The 18496-nt window shown below is 41.9% G+C and overlaps 1 protein-coding gene across 5 annotated transcripts in view; it reads left to right on the forward strand.

Annotated features, from left to right (window-relative positions):
- Nucleotides 1-18496, forward strand: part of mib1 (MIB E3 ubiquitin protein ligase 1) — a 71573-nt gene that overhangs the window by 5193 nt on the left and 47884 nt on the right. For all 5 annotated transcript variants that reach the window (XM_056292581.1, XM_056292585.1, XM_056292583.1 and 2 more), the window contains 5 exons: nucleotides 8005-8134; nucleotides 13060-13164; nucleotides 14280-14346; nucleotides 15378-15582; nucleotides 18045-18228. In XM_056292581.1, the coding sequence (XP_056148556.1) occupies nucleotides 8005-8134; nucleotides 13060-13164; nucleotides 14280-14346; nucleotides 15378-15582; nucleotides 18045-18228 (691 nt within the window). The remainder of the gene's footprint in view (nucleotides 1-8004; nucleotides 8135-13059; nucleotides 13165-14279; nucleotides 14347-15377; nucleotides 15583-18044; nucleotides 18229-18496) is intronic.

The raw sequence follows: 18496 nt of genomic DNA on the forward strand, positions 1-18496 counted from the left end.
ATGTTGAGCCAAAAAGTCAATTATTATAGACAACCAGCAGGAATTGAATTTTTTTCAGGTCCCCCCCCCCACACACACAAACACAACAGCCATCTTTAAATAAGAATAATAGTCGAATGAAATTTGTTGAAACTCTTAGCGGCATGTTCGTTCAATACCTGCAACAAAAGCAGTAGTGGAAATAACTAACTGTAACATCAGCGGTTGTTAATAATTTTTCAGTCCTCTTTACAAAAGATACAGAAAAAGATAATAGAACTGGCTATAAAGTGCTGCTTTAGAAAATGCTGATTTAGAAGATAAACATCTCCAGTAGCCTGGACAGTAAATTCAAGTCAACTTAGCTCCTAAGACGATAACTGTACAAGTAATGAGAGAAGTGAATTTTTAATTGTTTACTAAACTTCAGATATTACACACTAGGAAATTCACGACTACTGCATTTTAGTAGTTATCAACTACTCCCAAGTGAAATAAACATCAGCAATGCTTTGTTACAAGCAGAAAATGCAGGAGCTACTTAAAATGTTGCAAGTTATTCTTCTTGATGGTATTCCTTAGTGGCAGGGTGGTCAGAGTATTGGCAGGTATCTCAGGGTCACAGGGTCATCTTCAGCAGGTATCTCAGGGTCTCGAGCGTTTTGCCTCTTAGCCTGTACGACTTGCCTGAGTGGGGCCGCAAAGACCAAATTGGCCTTCACCTGCAGAAGGGTTCCAACTGCGGGCTCTTATCAACCACAGCCACTTTGAGCTGGTCTCAGTTGCCATGGCTATCTCCCCAATGGCTTGCTTCAGTTGTTGAGGTTCCAAACCCATCTTCTGTAGGAAATAGCACACTGATGGTTCTGGGAAACCGTGGCTGCTGACTTTGATGGGAAACAAGGTTGGATACCATTCTTTGACAAGAGCCTCATCAATTAGATCCTTGTACTTTGGGGCATCTGGGTGGTGTGGCGGTCTATTCTGTTGCCTACCAACATAGGGATCGCCGGTTCGAATCTCCGTGTTACCTCTGGCTTGGTCGGGCATCCCTACAAACACAATTGGCCGTGTCTGTGGGTGGGAAGCCGGATGTGGGTAGATGTCGTGGTCGCTGCACTAGAGCCTCCTCTGGTTGGTCGGGGCGTCTTTTCTGGGGGGATAGCATGATTCTCCCACACGCTATGTCCCCCTGGCGAAACTCCTCACTGTCAGGTGTAAAGAAGCGGCTGGCGACTCCACATGCATCAGAGGAGACACATGGTAGTCTGCAGCCCTCCCCAGATCGACAGAGTGGGTGGAGCAGCGACCGGGATGGCTCAGAAGAGTGGGTAATTGGCCAAGTGTAATTGGGGAGAAAAAAAAGGGGGGGAAATCCACAAACAAACAAAAAAATCCTGGTACTTGGCTTTCTTCTGTTGGTGAGAGATGGCTAGCCTGTACACCCAGGGCACTGTGAGTTCGGCTACTAAGATGGTTTTTGTGCTGCTGGATAGAAGAATCATGTCTGGTCAGAGTGAGGTTACTGCCACCTTTTTTGGAAAGATAAGTTTCTTCTTCAGGTTCACTTTTATCTCCGCCAGAAGCTTGATGCAAAATGGAGCACGGGTCAGTTGTTCCTGCCCAAGGAGCTTTATCTCCTTCGCTTTGTAAATTGACAACTTTGAGGGATAATACCTGGTGTTTATTCGCTTTGACCCTCTGCAGGTCCATCCATTTGGCAATTTCTGTAAAGACCTTGTTGTGTCTCCACCTGTATTGACCTTCTTCCAGTGCTTTGGGACATCCAGTCAAGATGTGATTCAGGGTGCAAAGGGTTGCCCTACACTGCTTGCAGGGTGGATCGTCTTCTTTGCCCCAGATCTTTAGATTCTTTGTAGTTGGTAAGAGGTCAGCCACAGCACGCAGGAGGAAGGTCAGTTTGCTCTGGTTGGTACCCCAGAGATCCTTCCAGGACAATGATTGTTCGAGTGCCAGGTCCTACTGCATCCACTGTCCCTGACAAGCGAGCTCTACTGCTTTTACACAGCGGTCTTCTTCCGCTGCCTTTCAGACCCTTTGCACCACAAATCCTCTCTTGCCTTTGGCATTGGCCTTGCTCTACCTCTTGGCGTTGTAATTTCCAAGTCCTAGCCGTCTTTGACAGACCATCCCAATGATCTCTTGATGTTTCCAGTATGCTTCTGCTTAGGGCTGGGCGATATGGCCTTTTACTAATATCCCGATATTTTTAGGCCATGTCATGAAACACGATATATATCTCGATATTTTGCCTTAGCCTTGAATTAACACTTTGATGCACACAATCATGCCAGTATGATGATTCTACGTGTCTACATTAAAACATTCTTGTTCATACTGCATTAATATATGCTGATTTTAAACATTCATTACATACAACGTTACTGTGGACATTATCTCCTTCTGTTTTTGACTATTTTTGGTGTATGGTGTTGTTCTGGAAAAAGAAGACGCCAGACTCAATTGCGTCAGTGCTGGTTGCTTCGGCACTTTCTTCGATATGGCACCGGCTGGAGATGCGCTCGTGTGGAGTTTCAAGCACTCTTAGTTTTCTAGCAGGTGGGTTCTCAAATGGTGAAATAAATTCGTTGTACTACCACCTTTTGTGGTGACGCTTTTGTGGCATACTTTACATATTACGTTTATTTGTTCAACGTCCTCCCTCTTGTACCCAAACCACCGACAGGCGATGGATCCTGCGTTGTTTTTCTTGGGAATTAATTCTCCCTCCTCCATTTGTCATAGCACGTGCTGCAGCCGCTACCTGAGATCTCTGCTGCTACATGCTGCCGGGCGTTACATGCTGCCGGGCATTGTATGCACGACAGAATGTGACGTACATAACTAGGTGCGCTTGTTTTATCTCTTTGTGCGGAGAGATGAGAAAGAGTGAGAAAAACCTGTAGTTCAATGCCCGCGACTAAAAGCAACTGCGTGACAATTGAATGTATACTCGAATATTCACGATACAATCATTTTCTACATCCCACAAAGAACAAGCCGCGATACATCGAGTATATTCGATATATCGCCCAGCCCTACTTCTGCTTCCCTCACTGCTTCCTGAGGCTTCCACTTCCTGCCACACTTAATGGTCTTGTTAGCATGTCTGACTTTCTCATCCTTCGACAGACCTTGGTAGCTTTGAATTCTTCCACCACCTATGAGGCTGGTAAGCGGAGCTTGGAGGTCTTTTTGTACAGGTTGACTGAGCTAAAAGTTGGAGGGACACCCAGCCATCTTCGCAAGAATTTGCTGCACAGTCTCTCTGTTGCTTCCATTTGAGTCATGGGGAAGTCATAGAGTAGGAATGGCCATTGCATTCTAGGTGTGATGCCATACTGGACGCTCCACACCATAAACCATCCAAACAGCTGGTTATTGTCAGTTACCTTGAGCCAGATGTTTAGTTAAGCCATGGTGTCTTTGAGGTTACTGTTGTCTTTCAGGGTGCTGTCATAATTCTTTCCAAGGCATCGGATTCCTTGTTCTTGAATCGTTGGAATCTCAGTCCCTTGAATATTGAAAATGTCTTTTGTCAGCTTTTATTTCAGGATACTTAGGCTTCTAGATTTTCCTGGGTTGAATTGCATCCGTGACCATGTAGTAATCTTCTCCAGTGAGCTTAGGATCCACTGTGTTCCTTGGATCGATGGAGCCATCAAAGTCATATCATCCATGAATGCGCTGCAGGCTGGTTGTCTTATTCCGTCATCCACTTTTGGCCCTCTTCATTGCATTCCTCCTGCCTTTAGTAGTAGATTCATGGCGGTCACTAACAGGACCACCGATATTGTGCATCCTACCACAATGCCCTTCTCAGCCTCTGCTATTTGGTGGTGAAATTTCCCATGGTGAACCTTATTTTCAGCAAATCCATGTGTGACGTCACAAGCTTGACTACTACTGATGGTACTTGGTAGTGCTCCAATGCATTTTGGATCAGCTGGTGAGGTACACTTGGGTAGGATTTGGCGAGATCTAACCATACAACTGAGATTGTGTTATTGTTGCTTTTTGCTTCCTTAATGACCTGGCTGATCACTGATGCATGCTCCAGACATCCTGAGTATCCAAGGACTCCTCCTTTCTGGGCACTTGTCTCAATGTACTCATTGGCAAGTAAATAAGATGTTAGTCTTTTTGTGATGATGGACTAGAATATTTTCCCATCAACATCTAGCACTGAGATCTCTCGAAACTGGTCAAGTCCTAATGAGTTCAGTTCTTCTGGGACAAAGCAGCCCTCAGCGAGTGTCTAGAGCCAGTGTTCCCGCTTTTTCTTCCAGTGTCCGCAAAAGCTTTGATAGTCTCTTCAGGAGTCGTGGGCAGTTTTTGTAGATCTTGTAAGTGGTGCCTGATGGTCCTGGAGCAGATCCTGCTCGAGCTTTTTCCACTGCAGCCCTTACTTCGTCAAGAGCGAAGTCAGCCATATTGAAAGGGGTGTGTGGCCTGAGTGTTGGCAGCTGGAAAGGACAGTCTTCTAGTGTAGTGTTTCTCAACCGGGGGTCCGCGGACCCCTTGTGGTCAGTGGTGTAATTGCAAGGGGTCAGTGAAAGTAAAATATCTTTAAAAAAAAGATCATATGACATTTATAGAAATAGGATTATTTTACTCAAATGTGACTGAGACCTTTATCTACCGAAACTATAAAGGGTTACAGGACTTTTTTTCTCTAATTACATCTGTTTCACAAGTGTAATTTATTGTATTTTAATAAGAGATCTCGCTCCCGTTTGCATTGTTAAAAGTTACTGCATAAAAATTCTGTTGTTACATATATCTGAAAGTTACTGAATACATATTCTGTTTTGTTACATATATCTGAAAGTTACTGCATAAGAATTCTGTTTTGTTAACTATATCTAAGTTACAACTGAAAGCTCTTATTTTTGCCCCAAAGAGTGAATAAATACTATAATGCAATTTAAAATGCAGTTTCTACTGTTTCTATCAAATTGCAACCTCCCTCCCCCAAGATCAGGTGGAGGGGTCCTCAGGGTAGATCAAAAATACGCAGGGGGTCCAGGACCCCAAAAAGGTTGAGAACCACTGTTCTAGTGGAATGTCTCTGCTGGGGTTGCCATGTGCTGCTGCCACACTATTCTCCACTTCTTCCTTAGAACATATCAGTCTTTCCCTTTTAGGCTTTCCGAAGAGGTCAGCTGGGAACTGGAAGGGGTTGGTAAAAAAGGCTTTCCTCTGTCGCTGCTTCTCTCTCTCTCCTTTTACTGGATTGTTTCTGTCTCGTGAAGCCGGAGAAGGTTTTTTCGCAGCTGTGAGCTTAGTTGGGTCAGGGCTGCTTTTTCCTCATCGTCTGCTTTCTGACACTTTTTCTTGAGCATCCTTAGTTCTGTCTGCAATTCTATGATCATGTGCTGCCTCCTACTGGGACTTGCTTGTAGCTTGAAAGTTTTGCCTTCCTTCACACCAAAAGCATCTTGGCATGCCTTATACACAATTTGCACCATAGTCTTTAACTTCTTAGTTGCATCTCCTTTCAGGATGTTGTCCAGGATGATGCTCAGCTCTTCATCTAATTGTGCCCATCTGTAATCTGCTGCTGGTGGTAAATTCAGCCATGGTTTCCTCTAAAAGCCCTCCAGACTTTTGGCTTCACCCCTTCTTCTTGAGTTCTGAGCAGGTTGAGCATAGATGCCTGAGGCACAGTGATTTGCCTCCTGGCCCTGGGCTTCCTCCGACTGAAAAGCAGTGCTAATAAACTCAGAGATAGCTCTCTGGGTAGTATCAGGTGCTTTGCGTTGCTGTAGTTGCTCTTTGCACTTAGACTTGCCTTGCTGAATTTTCACGCCACCTTCATTCTTAAATATACCACTGCAGATGTTGCTTCTTCTTTTGGCTTCACCCTCCTGTCTTGCCGCATCCAGTCATAGTCCTTATGCCATTATCCGGCTCTTTGGCTGTGTGAACCGTCCTTAATGGGAGATTATACCCCCCCCCCCCTTTCAGTCTGGCTGGGTGTTTTCCCTCTTTGGTACTTGTAGCTTGTTTATGCAATGCTTCGGGGTGCTAGCCCTAACGCTATTGCATGCTGTTTTTCCAAGCTGTCGTCCGTTCTTTCATGGATGCCCACGGGTCTTTCCCTACCGCCAATGGGCCTTTTCCCATGGTCACGGCAGTACAAGTGAAATAAACATCAGAGACGCTTTAGAAGTAGTCAAGTAGCGGATTAATCATGGGAGATATATCATATTTTTTTCACCCAATAACAAGGATCAATTTTCGTCAGAAAGGTCTCAAATATAACCAGTAAAGGGTTAACTAATGTAGGCGAGACCAACGTGGGGGTGGATGGCTCTGAGAGGCTGTTTACAATGAACCACAATCTGATTGGACTAAACCCCTAGCAAGCCTGTCTGAGCTAGAGCGCTTGACTGCAGTAACAACGCGACTGCTTTCTTGCAGGTGTTTTGGTTTTACTAGTGACTGTGTTAACTGGTGACTTTCAGCCAAGTGCGTGCGTGATTGTCATGGTGACGGCAGCTGTTGAAAAGCCTTAAATTATCCTAAACTGAATGTTCAATATTCGTCCTTTTTTTCTTACATTATGTAAATTAAACAGTGTCGCAAGAAAGAAGCATTCACATTTCTTGAAGTTACTTTTAATATGGGGAAAAACATAGATTAGCAGAGCAGCTAGCATCTAATGAGGTATTTGACATTATCACGTTACAAATATGGGTCACTTTCCGATTGAGGTTAACGGTATAAAATACAGCTGCACTGCCAGCTGCGGTTTGTTTCCCACATTAAGAAACATTATGAGAGGTGAAGGAGTCTTGCTGAGCACAATTTAACTTATGTAAATGGTAAGCATAGATATCAAACACAGATGATTGTGTATTTAAAATTGATTTAAGTAAAATTAAAGGCTTTTAGGAAGACACTGTTCTGTTTGTGTTTTCAACAGCGACTGTCACTAAATTCACTAGTTAACTTGGTCACTAAACCACACCCAAGCACAGGGATAGTGGGAGTCTTTCCTTCTCTAAATACCTTAAATTTTGTTTATTTAACATGGCACAATGTAGAAAATGATTGCGCAAACAAATCTATGTTCAACAACAACCAAAAAGTAATGTCCATCTACCCACAGCACCCCCAACTGCATATCTGCTGTAGATGCATGGCCACTGCTTCATTACTGCACAGTGCTAAAACCACAGGTGAACGATTAGTCTACAGCTATGTACAGTGTGAAACCCCTATTACAAACATGTTTTTACTCGTGCTTGAAGTTGAGAAGCAGATGTGGCATAATGAGATTATGGGGTAAAAGAGAATGGTGATGGATTCTTTAAAATTATCCAATGGCAAGCAGTACTTGTCCATCTTTTTGTGTTTCTCTTCCTTTTTTTCTTTTTTTTTGACAGCGTGGTTAATTTTTTGCCCAACTGAATGACGACTTTCCACTTTTGAAAAGTTTTCTTATAATTCACTTAACAGTTGGCATTGAATATGGCTAATGTTTCCTCTGTGCAAGCTGCTAGTCGAGTTGAGATATCATGCAGTGGAAAAGGGGCAAAAGGGTTACTTGGCATGGATGCCCAAGTTAACATTTTGCCAGTGGGCTCACTCTGGGAAAGATTTGTGTGGGCCAACCAAACACACTTTAGTCTACCTAGGCTACTAGGATGCTTACCTTCTGGTTGTGTAGTGCAGTAGCTGTGTTAATTATGATTGGCTATCTCCTTGTTGTTTATCTGCATGCTGATAAACATGAGAGTTCTACCAGCACAGTTGTCAAGTATAATGGACTTGAATTTCTTTCGAAATCAAATACATTTTATAGGCTCCAGCATCCCTGCAACCCTGAGTTGGATAAGCGGTTTGGATAATGGATGGATGGATGGATAAAGTGTAGTTGATATGGTGACCAAATTATTTTTTCTGTCTTAGTCTGTGCTGAGTAATTTAAACTTTTTTCAAATGAAAAAAAAGTTTTCTTCAGCCATCAACAGCTGTCTTTGTTTCTTTGAGCAGAGTTCTGCTGGAGTCCCGCCGCAAGTCCAAGAAAATCACAGCCAGGGGGATTTTCACCGGAGGCCGTGTGGTGAGAGGAGTGGACTGGCAGTGGGAAGACCAGGATGGAGGCAATGGGAGGAGAGGAAAGGTAAGATATTAAGAGAACGGCTGCAGCTCTTAGGTTTACTTTCCAGGCTCAAGGTCGTATGGTTGTAGTGAATAGTACTGAACATGACCTGTATGATGATTGTTGTGATGGTTGAGAATCACTTTGTTAATAAAGTGGTGTTGTATGTATAAACCCCATTCAGCTGCAGCACCTGGGTTTAAACTGGTGCCAGCAAGTATATGCCCTGCTAAAGTGTCTTTGAGCAAGACCCTGAATGCATGCCAGACTAACTCAAGTGGTTGCAGATGTTTAGCTGGCACTTGCTATGATCTCTGAATGGAGGGGAGTAAACAGTAGGTTTGGATATTAACATTTCCTGAGTGGTCAGAGCTAGAATACCTTGCTTTTTGACAAATGGTACTATCTGTATTGTCCCCCTCAAATTCACATGAGGCAGCCTCGCATAGCTGCTTAAATTATTTCCCCCATACTGCTGTTCTGCAGTTGTGGGCATGTCGTCTTACCTATAGACGTATCTGGTGTATATTTTCACCTTGAGATGAGACATGTTCATGGCGTTTGGATAAGATTGTTATTGTACATTATTTTTACACACTGACAACACAAATAATTCTCTGTCACATTTGTTTAAACCCCGTCCCTTTTATCATTGTCTCTGTACATAGGCAGAACTGGGCCGTGCAATTCAGGAAAGCCCAGACATGGCTAATTAGCTTTATGTCCATGTTGGTGGGAAACCACAAACTACTATTTGTCAAGGAATAGAATTTTCACAGTGAACATTTCTCTGAATGCCAAGTGGTTGCTGCTGCAGGAATTTCTCAGCCGTTTGTCCCTGCGCCTTCAGCTATTTCAACATGTTCTGCGCAAGTGGGAAACTCTTTGTGATTATTGATTACACATCAGCCATCTTTGAATTAGAATAACAGGCAAACAATATTTGTTTAAACACATCTGCTCCTTTTGCTCTTTTTTGTTATCGTTTTATTATGTTTATTTCTTACAGGATTTAGATTTTTGCTAATAAGAAACTTGAGGACTATAGTTCTTTGGTATTCCCACATAAAAAAGTGTGCTCAATTCTTTTAATTTCTCCCTTATCCCCACTGTATTAGGGAGCACAGTATTGATAAGAGTGCACTTAGGTATCGGTAGCGAAACATAGTATTAACAGTAGTTGTGGTATTAATTAAATCTGAACTACACCTTAATGAAGAGTGAACTCTCTTGTGGGGATGAATTATAGTTATAGGAAACTCAAAATTGTAAATTGGCAATTATTTAGGTTTAAGCTGTGATGGTGAGGGCATGGTGGCGCAGTGGTTAACGTGGTTGCCTCACAGCAAGAAGGTCCTGGGTTCAAACCCTGAGGTTGTCCAACGTTGAGGGTCTTCCCAGATCGTCCTCTGTGCGGAGTTTGCATGTTCTCCCAGTGTCTGCGTGGGTTTCCTCCGGGTGCTCCAGTTTCCTCCCACAGTCCAAAGACATGTAGGTCAGCTGAATCGGCCATACTAAATTGTCCCTAGGTGTGAATGTGTCAACCCTGTGATGGGCTGTCCAGGGTGTCTCCCCACCTGCCACCCAATGACTGCTGGGATAGGCTCCAGCATCCCGCGACCCTAGTTGGGATAAGTGACTTGGATAATGGATAGATGGATAGCTGTGATGGTACCCTTGCCATCAACTCCTAGAAATGTTAATGACAACTCGTCAGCACTTCCCTACTTTATTTTTATCATTTTTATTTTTCCTATAGCCAAAAAGCATTGCGAATTTCTACATAACATTTCAGGAATGTGTTAAAATGTGGATTGCTACTCCTGCATTGGTGTTGACTTTTAATGTGTGTTTGACAAGTATGTGTGTGTTAAATGACAAGTGAAATCTTAATATCTCCCCTGTCAGACTGTGAGTTGAAGTGACACTAGTATCACATTGTACAAATGGCGAAGCTACAACCTAATTCGGTCCAGGGCAGGGACATTACATTCAAAATGGTCTCATGGAAAAAAAACATGCAGTTGTGTTAATGATGACAATTTTCTGTCTTGAGAATCCCAGAAGGGAGAGAGACTAGATGGGTTGACAGTCTCCAAACTGACCTTGATGTCCAATAATATCCAGGATTTTTCAGGAATGAAACTATCGCTCTGTACACAGGTATTTTAGATTAGCAGGTGATTTCACTGAATCCTGACAGCACTGTACACACACACACCCACACACACAAAGAAAGAGAGGGCGTATTTAGCAATGGAATATGGTCCATATAGCCATATGTTCTGTTAATGACAATCTAGGATGTAGTTGTATGCACACTACCATTATTTTATGACCCAGTGAAAGGTTGAAATTAAATTATAATACTAACATGATAGAAAAGTGCATCGTTCTTTTGCTGTAAGAACGTCACCTGTGTGCAAAATGCTAGCGAAGTGCAGTGTCCCATTAAATGTCGGCAGGGCACAGATACTACATTTGTTGGTTTCATTATTTTATTTGTATTGATTACTATCTTGTTTCTCAATTGATGTGAACAACATTTAGAACAGTTTATCAATTTACAAAGACATTTTCAATGTGGTCGTGGTTGTTTCTAGTCGAGGTAATTCATTCTGCTATCTTGGCTGTGCTATCCTGGCATGCCCATGAGCTTCAGGCAAGGGCCTTGCCCACGCAGGCCTCTTGAAATATGTGCAAGTGAAAGTGCAGTCCTCCAAAAGCTCCAAGGTATTAGTTATTTTATTTTCAGAATGCTCAACATTTGATGGCTGATGAAGACAGTACTCAAGTGATACGAAATATGAAAATTCAAATTTTTATTGGTGTTGACCAGACTTTTAAATATTATGACTACATTTTAATAATCTTTTTCTAATTAAGAAGTAGAGGAAATGAAAATTAATTCCTCACCAAGAGTTTGGTTTTTAATTGCTGCTAGCTTGTTTTTGGCAATGACTTGTGTGTCTGATAGAGATACAGTTGGTGGAATGTATTTGCAACTGATGGGAAAACTTTCTTCATTTTACAAAGAACAAAGGCTTTTTCTCTGTTTAATTCCGATTATTCCAGTTAAACTGGCTCAAAATACAAGCAGGCCTCCTTACTGCAGGTCATTTCATATTTAAAAACAGTGCTAGAACATTATACACTGTCTGATGAGGGTGGATTTGTTTAACATGGCCTGCTTAAATGTACTCTGCCTCTGTGCCATAAAGCACTCACATTTTGACTCTGGTCCAGATCCCAGAGCAGTCCCTGCTGGCAATTTAAGGCTTCATTTTGCAGTGTTATTTAATGGCATATCTCATTATTGTTTTATGACGCTGTAAGCAATATGCTCTCCCGAAAACTGCTATTACATATCTCGCAGCCTAGATGTGCTATTAGTTTAGCATGAATATCACCTCCTGAGGCCCATTAATCAATTACCCCTGGAAGGCACCTGAAAATAATCTTAACGATCACATTTTTTTATTTACTTAACACACAGCTATTAATTAAAGGATTTAATTTACTGTGAAACTGCTCTGCCCCAACTACTTGCCTCCTCTGAAAAGGAATACTCACTTTATCACTGCCATTCTTGATTTCTGACACCCTAAAAATCAATACAATTTGAATCGTCTTTCATTTCTCATCTTTTATTTCACACTTGTTTGATACGCAGAGCTGTCGAGATTCCAATTCGAGTCTCCCTTTCATGCTCCTTGGTCATTGCTTATTCTTGCCTATACCATGAAATTCCCTGCAATTGAGTCGTAAACCAGCTGGGTTTGCGCTGATTCTCAGATCACAAGTCAGCTGAATGCAGGTTATAGCTGTTGTTTAACCAATGTTTGCAAGCTAATAAGCTCTTGTAAATTCTTTTTGTGTATGTTTAGTTTGATATTTTTGACTTTTTCTTTTCTTTTCTTTTCTTTTTTTTTTTTTTACACATTTTTACTATCCATCCATTCATGCATTATCCAAACCACTTATCTTGCTCTCAGGGTTGCAGGGATGCTGGGGCCTATCCCAGCAGTCACTGGGTGGCAGGCGTGGAGACACCCTGGACGGGCCGCCAGGCCATCACAGGGCCACATTTTTACTAGTTCTTCAGAAATTGCACCGGTTACAAAGGTGTAACTAAGTGTTTTCAAGGGTTTGGCAGCTGCAGCTCAAATGGTGGAAAAATATTAAAAGGCAAAACATTTTGAACAAAAAATTTCTATGCAATAAAAATCAAGACAAAATAATATCATGACCACCACCCCCATCTCCCGGTCATCACCCTAGCCCTGAATCAAAATATAATCAAATTGTTCAGTTCATGTCTTTTCCTCCTCCATATTATTTCCCAGTAGTAGGAAATGAAACTTGCCTCCAGCTTTAAGCACAGTGATGGTGAGACATACAGAACCGCAATCAATACAGTCTATATATAAACTACAAGGACTTTTAACACACTCTGCAGTTTTCAATTTCTGTCAAAAGACATACCAGAAAAAAACCTGAACTCTAAGCTTGGAATTGCAATTTGCTAGCCCTCAAGTCCCCCACATTAGCAAGGATCAACTCTGTTTAACTGTCCGCGATCATGACACAACATCCCCAGCCTTTTTTTGTAGCTCATTTCACTCTGATCTCCAGGGAAAAGAAAAGAGAATTTCCCTACAGGGACCTGTAATGTATCACCATATTATTATATTTCATCTTATTATTACTACGTAATTTAATACTGAATAATACCTCCTCCCTAAGCCACCTCCCTGCTGAAGAAAAGTCAATCTATTTAAATGCTATCTAAATGCTCTCTTTACCTTTTCTGTTTAGTTTATTTGTGAGACAAACGATTTCGATGAAAATCTGGGGAAAAGCTGATCTCCGTCACCTTTTTCCAACATTTTGCTTCTTATGTTCCTAATCTCTATGTGCGTCTTCCCCCACCTCCTCCTACACAGGTGACAGAGATCCAGGACTGGAGTGCCGCCAGCCCTCACAGTGCTGCCTACGTACTGTGGGACAACGGGGCCAAGAACCTGTACAGAGTTGGCTTTGAGGGAATGGTGAGCAAACTTCTGTTTCAAAAAGACACGTGTACACACACACACACACACACACACACACACACACACACACACACACACACACACACACACACACACACACACACACACATACAAGATCAGCTGTCTAGTGGCTTTTGTGTTTGACCACAGGGCCAAGGCTCTTTCTTTTGCTGCCAGGCCTTTGTGAGAACCACACAGCCAGCATGTGTAAGGCGCCATTGTGCAGGCAGCTGCAATGGGAGTGTATCTGCATGATAAAGGCAATCTGTTCCTTTCTGCTTTTTTAGTGGGAGAGAGAGTGAACATGGAGGTCATCTTTAGAGGTGTGTGTGCTTTAGGGGGGCATCCTCTTGGAGTTGTTGGGGCTCCAGCTACACACGCGCCTCAAGGAAAAACCATTTCTCATTGGCTGAGACTGCTATGCCTTTTACAAAGGGAACCAATCAAGTGTCTGGGTCATGTAACAGATTTGTCCTTTGTTATTCTAATGGTTTGAAATGGTCTTGAGGGGAAGGTAGATGGCATCTGCTTCCGGACTAAAAAAAGGTCATTGATTAGAACTCCTATCTTGATCATTTTAACTCCACTTGGTCTCCATGTTTAAGTCAATGAGCAAACCCTGTATTAAAGTACAAAGGCCTTATAGCTATGTGCACATTCCACAAAAAAGAAATAAGGCTACAGATTTTCCAGTTTGGAAATGACTGTTTTTTGCAAATCAGTGTCATAAGATCACAATGCATCTGGTTAGAAACACAAGCATAGACATATTAATTTGTTGTGACTTGTCTCACTGAAGACTGCAGGGCCTCATTGGTTTAGAGGAATGTCTGCACTTCCTTATAATCATCTCTGCCCTCTAACTCTGCTACAGTGGTTGCACATCTCTGAGTCATCACAAACGGAATAGAGCTTTCCCTCACCACCGATGTAGTGTTTCATTGTCCTTTCTTGCCCTTAGGGTACTGCTGTTGTTGCTATTCTGTCTAACTATGGCATCACTGAGGCTTGCAGTGTGTGTGAGATTTCTCAGTGACATAATTCAAAATCATGCTCCCTCTGATGGAATTGCCCCTGCTAATTATCCGCCCCCCTTCCGTTTTCTCTCTCAGTCGGACCTGAAATGCGTTCAGGATGCCAAAGGAGGCTCGTTTTACAGAGACCACTGTCCTGTATTAGGTAAGTAAGCCAGTCGTCTGCTCTCACCGTCATTATTGCACCAGTTTTCTCACCTAGTGCTCTGATGCAGTGAATTCCAAGGGCATTAAGGAGAACATCCTCTTTAGTTACCTTTTGGTACCACTAGATGGCAGCCCCACACAGTCCCATGGCTGCCTTGAGACAAGCAAGGGCCCAGGTCATGCTGGTGCAGCATTCCAAGAATTTCAGGAAGGGAATGTCTCTCTAGTGCCTTATTGGCCAGGGATACCTGGGCTGGGCTTGGCAACAGATCCAACACTGCAGCAAAAGGCCTCCCTGTCATTCTTATGGCTCATCATTTACACATTCCTATGCCCCTTATGTGTACTGCATTTAACAATGCTTTACCTTGACCAATGAATAATGTGCAAAGCATTCAAAGATGTACTCCTTTTTCTTCCTTTGTAATGTTTTAATCTACATAGGCAGCTTATGCAGTGTGAATGTAGACTCATTATTGTAGTCAATAATTTAGATTGTCTTTGAGGTGACGTTATCTTCTACATTATACATTGTGACTAAATCGGCCCATCGGTGCTCTATAGTCTTGGCTTTGTTCATTTCTGTGGAGTAAGATTATTGTCGGTATGTTTTTCTCCTTTTGTGTTCTCTAGCTTGTGTTAATTTATTGCTCTGTCTGTACTGGAATCATTTATACTGTTATTGTTTTCCTCCTTAAAATATATTGATTTTCTTCTTTAATGATCCAGCAATATTGTCTTGCCATATTCACCCCTGTAAAGGACTCTGAGTTAATTTTGATTGGGAAAAAATATCTTGTAAAATCTTTTTTCAAGGATACTTATAGTTTTATGCTTGAAGTGATTTAAATTTTTTATGATTACTGTTCCTTTTTTAACGTCATTTGGCTTAATACTTGACTCTTATCTATATTTTAGATTGTAATTTACGACTACAATAAAAGTAGAGTTGAATATTTGCAGCTGTATTATAGCTGTAGGAGAAGTAATATCATTATCAAAGCCTAACATTTCCCTATATCACCCCAGGTGAGCAGAATGGCAACAGGAATCCAGGGGGTCTTCAGATCGGGGACCTGGTCAACATTGATCTGGATCTGGAGATTGTGCAGTCCCTCCAACATGGCCACGGGGGATGGACGGACGGCATGTTCGAAACCCTCACCACCACTGGCACTGTGTGTGGCATTGATGAGGACCATGACATTGTGGTTCAATACCCAAGTGGGAACAGGTAAGACATCCTGGGCCGCCTTTTCAGCTGGGCTGCTTCATGTTACATGATGTGCTTTGCATATTGCATGTTGCAGGCCATCGGATGGTGGTACAACCCATTTGTGCCCACATGCTGTGTGTTCTTTCTCAGTTTTATATCATATAAATTATATTACAAGCTTCAAGAATAAGGTTGATGTGCAGAGCTAATGATGTGCTAGCTATATTACAAGCAAGGGCTGAAAGAAAATTAGTTACTCAAGTAACCTGGATTAAAACAAATCCTTTTTTTCATCCTCTATTAACCTACAATATGGCAATTTAACAGAACATGCAAAAATGTGAATGTGGTTTCCAGCAACAAATTTTGAAGAATGTCTCTAGTTTGAGAGGATTTTAAACTGAAACTAAAAATATGTAGTTGTCTGCATACACTGCAAAACTAAACTAGCTTATCAATACAACACCTCTTCCAAGTTCTAAAATGTCTAATCGGAGCAGTCTGGGTTTACTTAAAATGCGACATATGCAAATTAAGCAACAATTACTGTCATCTAGCTTGTTGATAATATAGTGAAATAATATTAGAAACCACCCACAACACTATAGGCTACATGTTAGGTCATTGTCTGTTGAATATTAAGTATTGCAGCTTAGTTTATCTATTTGTTTAACGAGCTGGAGCAATAACCCACATACTTGTATTTTCAGTGCTTTTATTCTTATCATTTGTGCTTTTAACTATTGCCTGACCCAGGACTGCAGATGAAAATTAGCCTTTCTGGCGAATTCTGGCACATTTACAGAAATGTTATTAATATGCACTGCCCCTCTCAAATAAAGTAATAACCTAAAGTAACATACTTATTCAAAATTCATATCACAACTAGGCATCATTTAAATGCGATTTAGCCAAGCATGATTTATGTGATATGGTAGGCTGCAGAGCGATGTGTTTTTTTTAACACACATTTTCAACATAACCAAGAAGTTGCTCATTGCCTAGACCTAAAACATCAACTGTCGGGCTCCTTATAAGTCCATCAGCGGACTCATGGCTGGACATGAAGTTGTCTAAACCTTGACCTGCCCAGCTCCATCAACGCGTCTTGTCTCGTTTCTCTCAAGGGATGTAGTAGCTGTGTATAAGCATATGTTGTATGCTTTCATGTGACAAATGGAATGAAATGAGGTTTAGTTGGGGGAGAAACTTTCTAGATTTGTATCAAATAAGATGTGATTTATTAGCAACAATAAGGATTACAAGTTCAAAAATTTAATTTAGGGATTTGAAAATATACTGAAATTTAATTTTGTAAAAGCTATTGTCCTCTTGGCTGGACCTGTTCTTCCTTACTCGTGTTTCCCAGCCCCATAGAGTTAGGAAACAGTGCAGAGTAGTGTTTGGCGGGTGAGATTGGAAGAAAACTCAGGAAAAAAACAAAACAGGCAAAAACTTGTAGATTCTACAAGTTCACACCTATTTTTTTCTCTAGTTAAGAGTTTCTCAATCAGGTTATTTGATGACTTTATGCATGCTCAATAATCCAGGTAAGAAAATCAAAGTGGAATCAGTTCATCAGGACACAACGTTTATTGAGAGAAACGTTTCATCGCTCATCGAAGTGACCTCTTCAGTCTAAACTGACTGTAGGTATCCCCACTGTTATGTGTGGGGATACGTGTTGCTTTCAAACCCCATAACATGTTGCGCCAGAAATTGGCCCACCCCAAGGATCGGGTCCACCAGCACAAACCGAGCAATCTAGTGTATGCTGTTAAGTGCTGGGAGGATTGCCATGACTTGTACATCAGGGAAACCAAACAGACAATGGCCAAGAGGATGGCACAACACAGAGGAGCTAATGCGTCAGGCCAGGACTCCGCAGTCTACACCCATCTACAGGCCAGTGGCCACTCTTTCAAGGATGAGGATTTGCACATCCTTGACAGGAAGGAACGCTGGTTTGAATGGGGAGTCACAGAGACCTGTGTGAGGAGGGAACAACCATCCCTGTACTGAGGAGGGGAAAGAGTACATCTGTTGCATCTTAAAATGCTATGATTGCAGACATTCCCAAATCCTCTGAGAATAGTACACATGGCCATTGAAACTCTAGTTAATGGTCACGCCTATTTGCATATGAAAATGATCATTGGTTTTGGTCGTTATGCCACTGTATTGTTTATAAGGGTGGGGTTACCTGCAGTCAGTTGAGACTGAAGAGGTTACTTAGATACGTTTCTCGCAATAAACGTTGTGTCCAGATGAACTGATTCAACTTTCTTTGATTATTTGATGAATCGTTAAAATATTCAACAAAATGTTGTGATTAGTCTCTGATTACTACCAAAATAATCAATAGTTGCAGCCCAATTATAGGCTTTACTATTGCCTTTTCCATTGCACTTTAAGGTTATTATAGTGAATGACCTCGCTGGTATTTGTTGAATGTGTCATGTTTGGCGCTGCATCCCCAGGTGGACATTCAATCCGGCTGTGTTGACCAAGGCCAATGTGGTGCGTAGTGGCGAGGTGGCAGCCGGAGCGGAGGGCGGCAGCTCCCAGTTCCTCGTGGGTGACCTGGTCCAGATATGCTATGATATCGACCGCATCAAGCTGCTGCAGAGAGGCCATGGAGAGTGGGCAGAGGCCATGCTTCCGGTAAGAGATGCATACCTGCTAACTCATCCATGCAAATTTTGTCAAATGGGGTACCAGATAGATAAAATATACTTTTACAACTGTCCTTGATTATCTCTAAAATTTACTTTTGAACATAAAAAAAGTACCGGTACTAGAAATTTCTGGATGACTGTGGTGCTACCTTAGTGAGAAAACTTATACGAGGCAGGATGCTTAACCCATGGATTAGCTTTGGATATAAAGATAGTACATTTTGATTAATCACAGAAAGTTGAAGGAAATTAAG

Source organism: Lampris incognitus, chromosome 14, assembly GCF_029633865.1.
Source record: "Lampris incognitus isolate fLamInc1 chromosome 14, fLamInc1.hap2, whole genome shotgun sequence".
Lineage (NCBI taxonomy): Eukaryota > Metazoa > Chordata > Actinopteri > Lampriformes > Lampridae > Lampris > Lampris incognitus.